The following is a 9,226-nucleotide window of genomic DNA, read 5'->3' as shown; positions in this document are numbered from 1 at the left end:
TCGGCCATAAAAATGGGTGTGTAATCCGGGATTCGCAGCGAATAACTCCAGTCTAAAGATTGTGAAAAAATACCAATTCCAGCTTTCTCGCCATTTTGAGATGCATCAGTATAAATCACAGAAGAAGCAGGATACTTGGATAAATATTCATTCAAAATAGCGGCTAATAGCGAGCGTGGTAGAAGTTTTGCAGCGGAAGGGAAGGGGTTTTGAAAGTAAAACTCAGTTTCTCGCTCGATTGTGGATACCGGAATAACCTCAAATAACTTAACAGAAATACAATCCAGGCATGATTGAACGAATAGCACTTGGGGGGAGATACGTTTAGGCCACGGAGATGTAAAAAATATACTCGGCTCGCAAATAAATACAGGCTTGGCAGCCCCAGAGGGGGCTTCGTACATGCGGAGGTAAGTTTGCACCGTCAGCAAGAGAAAACGGACCCTGAGTTCAGGAACGCGTGCCTCTAAGTACAGAACTCGGTTCGAAACGAACCGGGGAAAGCCAAGACAAAATCGGAGAATGCACCTCTCCAACAGGTATAACGGACGCAGTTTGTAGATAGGACAACTGCAAAACAAGACGCACCCAAACTCCATAACTGGCCGGACGTAGGCTCGGTACAACAGCAAAAGTGTGTCCCGGCGCATTCCTTCTCGTTTCCCACATAGTCTTTTCATGCGACCAAATGCTCTCTCCGCGTTTGTGACCGATGCGTTAATATGTGCCTTCCAATCAAGAGCAGACGTGTATGTAACACCAAGATATTTCAGCGAATCCACCTGCGGAATGACTTGATTTTTGTAAGCGAGAGAAATTGAAATTGTTCCTGCAACCGGGAAGACAAGTAAAGCACTCTTCGACACATTTAACGTTAAATAAATGCTGTCAAGCCATGTCTCCAAGACAGATAAAAAAAATTCCCCGCATTTCCCCGAGGGGAAGAATGTGAAAGTGCGAATGCACGAGTTGAATTTGCGCGGTTCGGTAATGTTCGCGAAAGAGAGATCACACACACACACACACACACACACACACACACACACAACTACAAAGAAAGAAAGATGCATTTAAGCGGGTGCATTAGCCCTTCTCACGCCCGATTCCTGGCAAATCCCCCACGTGGGTATGTGCCATGTCAGCGGCCAGGCAGCGCGCGCCCATCTCCCCGCGTTGCCAAGGAAGACGAGGAGATTCCTGGCCAATCCCCCACGTGGGTATGTGCCATGTCAGCGGCCAGGCAGCGCGCGCCCATCTCCCCCCGTTGCCAAGGAAGACGAGGAGATTCCTGGCCAATCCCCCACGTGGGTATGTGCCATGTCAGCGGCCAGGCAGCGCGCGCCCATCTCCCCCCGTTGCCAAGGAAGACGAGGAGATTCCTGGCCAATCCCCCACGTGGGTATGTGATGCGGACATCGCCGGTGGACGCAGGTTCAGGGTCGCTTAAGAAGTGCATTGCACTTAATAGGCCTGCAAACGGTCATATAGCGAATGAATGTCGACTGCGGCCGCAAAATGCGTGGCACCGCTGGCAACGGGCTTCATCTTCTTCTTATTCCTCTTCATCTTCTCTTCGGGAAGTATGGGTTGGTTGGCAGCGACATTTTTTTTCCAGGTCAGTGCAGGACGGACACTTCCGGTGCGATGCAGAACCTTAATTGCACCTGGTGATAGGCTCCTCTGATAGGCTCCTCACACCTTCAGTGAGATAAAGACGCTAAAACACACTTATCTGCGGAAAGAAGGCGTATAACTGGTCTAAGGAAGGATTTTATTTTTCAGTAAAAGGTAGCCAACCCCTCCACCACGGAAGCAGGGGTGCACGCTAAGCTTGACCTCAGTGAAAACGAAAACGACCAAAATCGGAACGCAATGACCGCGAAACGATAACGAAAACACTTCCGCCAAAATGAAAACGCAATGCCCTAAATGTAAGCACAGTATCATCGACGAAACCCTTTCATTTCGCTGGATTTTCACCATCATCACCACCCTATCTGCCCACTGCAGGGCAAAGGCCTCTCCCATTAATATCCAATTATCCCGGTCCTGTGCTAACTGGGGAATTACCCGAACGCAAATGACTGGAATACGTTATTGTAGATGATTTTTGTGCGATTATCGGGAATGTTTGCGTTCTTCCTTGGCAGCCCGCTACCATGTGCGTCCTACCCATGCCGCGCTAGAAGGTGAACAGCCCGACGAGAGCGAGCGACCGCACCTGCGATGGGGCGTGACAGGGGTCGCGTGCTTCCAAACGCTTCGCTGCACAGAGCCCCCGCGTGACATGTCTTTTCGCGCGATGCAGAACGGCAATTGAACGTCATCATTGGCTGCGCCCCAAACCTAAAGCTACCTAAAGCATACCAAACCCCTAGTATTAAGAATAAAAATACACAGCTCTGGGTTTGAAAAAAATTAAATTCAGAAAAAAAGTACTCCACATTGATGGCACAGAGTCCTAACGGTGGACTCTCTTTAGCAGGCGCTCAAAAGCATAGCGCACGCCGTGACATCACACTGTCACGTGGGTGCTCTGTGCAGCGAAGCGTTTGGAAACGCATGCGGGCCTCATTGTTGCGTGATATAGCGCGACACTTGTGCGTAGGGTTGCCATCTTTCCCCGGAAAAAAAACCGGCCTCTCCGGGGGGGGGGGGTATAGAATGTTTAATTTGTGTTGAAAAAAGACGCCATGTTTTTGACATGCAGTGCCATTTATTATAGAGTTTTCTTAGAGAGAAATCAACATAAAGTTTGTACTGAATGTGATTGACAGCTTGGTTATTGCTCTGTATGTGCTTCACTGAAAAGTAACTGCAATTGCTTACCGCAGCGGCAGCATTTCGTTGTTTTGCTCCTTCCTTAGGTCCCTCTCAAAGTCAGGCAGCGCGCTCGCCCGCATATTTTATGTGCTCGCGTCTTTGAGCAGCTTGTCGACACATATTTATCGTCTTAGTTGTTGAATTGACGCTTATCAAACGCGAAAACGTACATAATCACGGCCTGAAGGCCAAAAAACCGGCAAATGACGGCCGGTTTTAGGTATGGACCGGCAACCGGCCCGCTGTTTTAAAAACCGGTCGGGCCGGTCCAAAACCGGGCAGGTGGCAACCCTACTTGTGCGCGCGCCCTCGCGCCAGCTGCCAACGGCAAGGTAGAAGGAAGAAAAACTCTATTTTGAGCCTGGTGATGTGGGAGTGGTCCCTCAGTCCAGGAGACCATGGGACGACCGTGTTGTCTCATCCCTGGACACCAGGAGTTGCTGCGCATCCAAGCCGGCGCTTGTCGTCAGGTTCTCCCACAGCTCAGGAAGGGGAAGGGAAGTGGGTAAAGGTGGGAGGGCGGGGTTGTGTGCGCACCTCAAGATCATGTGTATGAGGGTATATAGGTTAGGGCAGAATTTACATGTGGCAGGGTATTGGGCGGGGTACGTCCGATGTAGCCAAGTTGGGTGAGGAAAGGTGTTTGTCTGGAGTCCTCTGAGTATTACTTCTCTTTTAGTAAGTTGCGGAAGCGAGAGCTGCACCCGAAGAGCACGTGTATAAAGTTGGCACAATCAACACTTCATCCCTGGCCAATCCCCTCGGGTGGGTATTGTCCAAACACTTCAAGTACATCATCATCATTACTAGAGCAGTTGAATAAAGTTGGCTTTGTCGCAAGGCGTTTCGGCGTGCGGCACCACCGACGGCTCAACTCAACGAATACAAGCTTTGTTTGCATAAAATTGTCTCGAAAATAAACAAAATGGTAGGAACAGCTGGGGATCGCACCCAGAGAATGTGAGCATTAAAAGTCGTGATGCTACCCGTTATGAGACCACGGAGGACGAACAGCAAGGTCGATTTAGCAGTAGATCAAGAAGATTGCCGCAGTGTACAGATCAGCTAAGCATTAGGCGGCGCTAGGTGTAACAACAAGTGCCCGTTCTGCACAACTCGGAAACGGAATGTCGCTGGTTGGTATCCTCAGATAATCGCTCCTTCGTTTCACTAAACTGGCACCGTCACTGCTCCTTTTGTTTTGTTCGCTACGACTTCCTCGCGAAATGTAAGAGAACGCCAATGTAAGGGTAGCCGCGGAAAAGAAATACGGGAATGCGTTATATGCACTTTATTTGTATCCCCGAAAGATAGTGTAATTCTTAATAGATCGAAGTGAGAAATCAAAATTAAGTGAGGCAGTATTTTTCTTTTCACAGACAGAAGAAATAAGAGTTTTAGTATACCGTTTAATCCCGTTGTGGAAGCTGCCGAGTGGCTAATGTGCAAGGAGGAGGTAGTGGGTTGTGAACTCTAGACTGTTCGGTTTCATCGAAAATGTGGGGTTATTGTCGATCTTGATTCCCCTATTCCCCCAATGCTACTCTACAGAATCAATTCCTATAGGTGAAATGTAGCAGGTCTTCTTCTAATCAAGTGCAATTGTTTGTGGGCCCGGTGGTTGTGCGCTATATAGGATGGACGTGCTACTTTGGGTGAAACTTAAACAGTTCCAAACAAAATGATGGAGGTCAGCTTCGGTAAAGACTTATGGCGGTATTCTGAGTCCCTCCTCTACCCCATTTGCTCCCTCCACACGGCTGAGGGGAGGAATGCGCAATGCCTATGAATGGGGAAATCCATTTCAAGGATCTCCTCGACTGGAGGCTCGAGTGGAGGATCAAGGACTCAGATTACCAAGCTTAAAATACTGAAAATTTTCGAGCAAGATGAAGGAGAAACCACTTGCGAAGTGTTTCGGAGTGCAGGCTACGTTGGCGATTCCTTTGTTAACAAACGTCTCACCAGAATGTGGGAGGAGGTTACGGATTGGGGGGAAAACCGGATGGTGTGACGTCTTGGCAACACTGCTTCGTAGCTTTCTGTGTCTCATGGTGCGCAGGGCTGGAGGAAGTGTCGGGGGAGTCGCTTCCCCGGGAATCAGCAGAGGGGGGGGGAGAGAGAGAGAGAGAGAGAGAGAGAGAGAGAGAGAGAGAGAGAGAGAGAGAGAGAGAGAGAGAGAGAGAGAGAGAGAGAGAGAGAGAGAGAGAGAGAGAGAAATTCTGCAAAAATTCGGGGAATTATCTACTAATGCGAAGCATTCTTAAGCCGCCTGTCCTGACTGTGAGTTTTTTCCAGCCAAATGTTTTGTTCTTTTCTAAATCCTGTCCGACCAATTATCTCCAAATACGCGTTACACGGTTCGCCATTTTCCGTAATAATTTTGCTTTTTCTTACTTTTTTTTAGCTTTTAAAAATTTCGTTCGACCAATTATGTCGATTTACACAATTATAACGATTACACGTTGACCTTCCGCGAAATGTGCATTATTGTGGAAATGCCATGCGGTATACGTTGTGACATCATACGAAATTGCTTACTTTTTTTGGTTGTTCAAAATTTCGTCCTACCAATTATGTCCATTTTTGTTATTACAACGATTGCATTTAGAACTTTTCCTAAGCCTGCATTATTGTGGAAATGCAGGGCGTTGCACGGTTTGCCATTTTCCGTAATTGCTTCATATTTTTTTTTTTAATTTTTAGCTTTTCAAAATTTCGTGCGACCAGTTATCTCAATTTACGCCATTATAGCGATTACAGGTGGAACTTCCGCGATATCTGCATTTTTGTGGAAATGCAGGGCGTTACACGATACTGGCTGGGGGGGGGGGGGGGGGGTACTCGGACAAGAATGCTACGCATTAATAAGCATCTTTAACCCCGAGCCCACCAATGCGTCCCCACGTCCGGAATTCCCTGCTCCTTGCTGGATGCTCGTGCCTTCTCAAGCAGCATGCGCTCGGTCCAGTGGTCCAACCTGGTGAGCCAGTGCACCCATTAGCTTCTCGAGCGCTCCTGTGTTGCAGCGTGTGCCGGTTGATTTCCAGCGCACACATCCTCATGTACCCAGAAAACACGAACACTTACACGGTTGCGTCGGGACATGTCAGTCTGAGTGATCAACTCATAGACGACGAGGAAGTTTTAAAATAATTTCAAAGAAATCTGTAAGGATGCAAATGTTTCGTCAGTTTTCACTTGTCTTGCAAAAGAAAAACTGTAACTGAACTAGTTCAGCATCGTTTATTTCGCTGTATCGACGTTGAAACAAATCGGTAAAAAAACAAGTATACGCTTTGTAAACGCGTTTTCACGGGCTCCGCGTTCATAGTGACGAGCCTGTGGATCCTGTACAACAGTCGAACTCTGCCCCCGCTGGAAGGTATCAGCTGCGTGCGCTCTAATCGATGCTGGATGCGCGTGCTTGGTGCACTCGTATCACGTACGAGAGTTGCCTGCCGGTGAACCAGGTGAGGCAGTTGTCAAACAGGAACGTGTCTGGAAAGGAGCATAGGGGAATTCAATGAACAGAAAAACACAAAGCAAGTCAGATTTTTTCAACGGCAGAGCTATCTAAGCTTTTGGTTGCGCGGTCCATAAAAACACAAAGAAAATACCCAGCGCATGTGAGCGTGCGTCTCGTGAGGAGCGCCCGGCGTCGTCCAGGCTTGCGCGTGGGCTTGCGCCACGTGAGGAGGTCGCCAAAAAAAATACCGGGCGCAAGTGCCAGTCAGCATTTGAGCAAAGAGCGTCGTCGACAAAACGACTGTCGTCTGCTCCTGACGCCACTCGCTCCGCGTTGCTAGGGGCTATCACGTGAGCTCATAAATCTCGCCGCCGCGGCGGCGGCGAAAGAAATGGGGAATGGGGCGACCAAAGAAAATCCGGACGCCCCAAAAAGAGGCGGCTTATCAGGAAGCGCGCCGCGCTGCCAGGCGCATGCAATCGCCCAGAAGAATAAAAAGAAGTAGTACTAGTGCAGGTCTTGAACGGCGAAGGAGCGCTCTACGAAGACTTTGCGGCGGTGCACGATGAGGTATAAGAACACTGAAGAGGGCACTGTGCAAATAAAACACTTCTATTTTTTTTGCGTTTTATTTGGTCTCCTTCTGACGAGCGCCATACGCAGGGTAAATTGTTCTGAGTGACTGATATGGCATTCGTCGAGTTTAGCTTAGTGAGACGAACACCGCCCCGCTGTGACATCAGGGTTGTACCGTTGTGCAAGATGGCTTTGATTCTTTTTCGAACTGGATCCTTCACCTTGAGGCGGTTGATACAAGCAGGTCTTAAGGAGAGCAGAAATGCGATGCGGACGAGCGACCCACAAGCCACCAATCAAGGGATTCTTCGGGTGGGCGAGGATGCTCCAGCAAGCAGTACCGGCGCCCACGTTTCTCGGTTTGCGTCTGGCGAGCCGAAAATCGATAAGCAGCTGCGACCAGTGATTGAGATATCTTAACGGCAGCAACGTTATATGGGGGGACAATACCCATGGCCTTTATAGAATATACCAATAGTTAATGTCATTGTGGTTACAACTGAGAATTTCATTAAGTGCACACGTGCTACAGCGCGTACGTGCAACGTGCTGCAGGCAAGCGTTGCAGGGGGCGGCAGAAAGTTAGATGGGCAGATGAGATCGAGAAGTTTGCGGGGATAAATTGGTCGCAGTTAGCACAGGACCGGGATAATTGGAGATTAATGAGAGAGGCCTTTGCCCTGCAGTGGGCGTAGATAGGCTGTTGTTGTTGATGATGATGATGATGCTACAGTGACTGGCCAGGTGCCTGCCCGTTGGTAAATGGGGCGTGCTGTCTAAGCGGTTGTCAAACAATGCCTGGTTGGCCCACACACCAACGATTCTAGGGACGTAAACCCTCGTGTTATCTGCTTTGTCGTACATGTAACCTCCACTCTTTTATGGAGATCGCCCCGTTCTTTATTATTATTTAAGAAACCTAAAATTGAGCTGGAAACGAAACGTAAAAGAAAGAGTTCAAAACGGAGGAATGTTTTCTGTGCTTGTTCTTGTTTTTCAGGGATAATTTGTTGCTTGGTGCATGGGCACGCGGTCCATCCCTCCACCCCCAAAGAAATGTCCTCTGTGAGTACGAAAATATACCTACAGGTTCCGGGCTCTTGGCAGGACATCTTCCCGCACTCCGGCTCGTGGTCGCCGATGATCCGGCGGGGTGCTATCAGCTCGACGCGGTTCTTGTCTCCCTCGGTTCTCCACAGAGAAAAGTGCACGTCCTTCGCCATGAGCTGCCAGCGCAGCTCAGCCCCTGCTACGTCGACCTGCACAGGAACCTCGAGTCGGCGGCCTCTCTCCAGGAAGCAGGTGGTGGCTTCGGGGTCGGCTGCCAGCACGCCTCCGCCTCTCCCGACGGCCTCTGGAAGCTCGCCGCCAGGTCTTATCTGGAAGAGCAGTGCAACGGTCACGTACGCGGCCACAACGTGGATACGAGACGCGATGACGATTACCCCGCCGTCAGGACAAACACTTACGGCGCATTCCATCGAGCATCAGCAGCAGAATATCCTGTATATGAGCCTAGTTTCTCAACGCGGTAGTCTGCTCGCGGACAGCCAAGGTGGTACCAGACCTCAATGTCTCCATGTATTATCTATCAAAGCCGCCTTTTTTTTCTGTAACCCCTAAGCGAGGTGATTTTGAAATACGACCTCATTCAACTTTTCACGCCTACTTTACTGAAATATATGTGTGCGATTTTATTTTATTACAATGTTTGTTCGTAGGAAATTTTCAGACGTATGTATGGTTGATATTATTTGCACGCTAATCAAATATTTGTTAATATAGTAGCCAACTCTGATTGAACACCATTCAAAATTACATTTGTGTATATAGGTTTTCTTGCATGCGTATGCTTTAAAGTAGGAAATGCATAAATACATAAGCTTGCAGCCCAAAATTCCTAACATTAGACAAGGAATTAGGATTCAAAACAGTAAGTGAGACATTCATTCTTCATCTTCCTTACAGTTTCGCTGTTTTCGCTACGCAAAGTATTTGTTGGTTAATATCTACTCTGATCAGACGACTAAATTTAGTAAAATAATAACCAAGATGTTGAATGGCTGAATCTAATCAATGGAAGACTTCAATCACACTTAATCCAAGATTTTCCTCTGCTTTATTTATCCTGGTCTCCTTCTAGTGACGTGAAAACGAATGCAAGACAATTTTAAGTGCAGAGCACTTTATAGGCTCGCCTTGTCGTGGTACCTCGCTAACGGTCTGCCGGAATCAGGCGGCGCCGCGAGATAACGGACCCAAGTAGAAGAGCCTGATGTACCGTCGTCAGGGGGTCACGCTGAGGCTTCGAAAACCACGTGGTTTAAATAGTCATAACTGTTCGAACCTCGTGAACCT

General features: G+C 48.5%; 1 protein-coding gene across 1 annotated transcript in view; it reads right to left on the bottom strand.

The window, feature by feature from the left end:
• Window positions 1-6,050: 6,050 nt before the first annotated feature.
• Window positions 6,051-9,226, bottom strand: part of LOC144145032 (SEC14-like protein 2) — a 32,115-nt gene continuing 28,939 nt past the window's right edge. The window contains exons 11-12 of the mRNA XM_077676535.1: window positions 7,956-8,247; window positions 6,051-6,324 (exon numbers count right to left, since the gene is read on the bottom strand). Of these exons, the coding sequence (XP_077532661.1) occupies window positions 6,227-6,324; window positions 7,956-8,247 (390 nt within the window). The 3' untranslated portion in view covers window positions 6,051-6,226. The remainder of the gene's footprint in view (window positions 6,325-7,955; window positions 8,248-9,226) is intronic.

The sequence above is a fragment of the Haemaphysalis longicornis genome, unplaced genomic scaffold (genome assembly GCF_048455015.1).
Source record: "Haemaphysalis longicornis isolate Haplotype H1 unplaced genomic scaffold, Haemaphysalis longicornis Haplotype H1 scaffold_7, whole genome shotgun sequence".
Classification (NCBI taxonomy): Eukaryota; Metazoa; Arthropoda; class Arachnida; order Ixodida; family Ixodidae; genus Haemaphysalis; species Haemaphysalis longicornis.
Note: the sequence above shows the minus strand (reverse complement) of the source record. Positions and strands in the feature narration are given on the sequence as shown.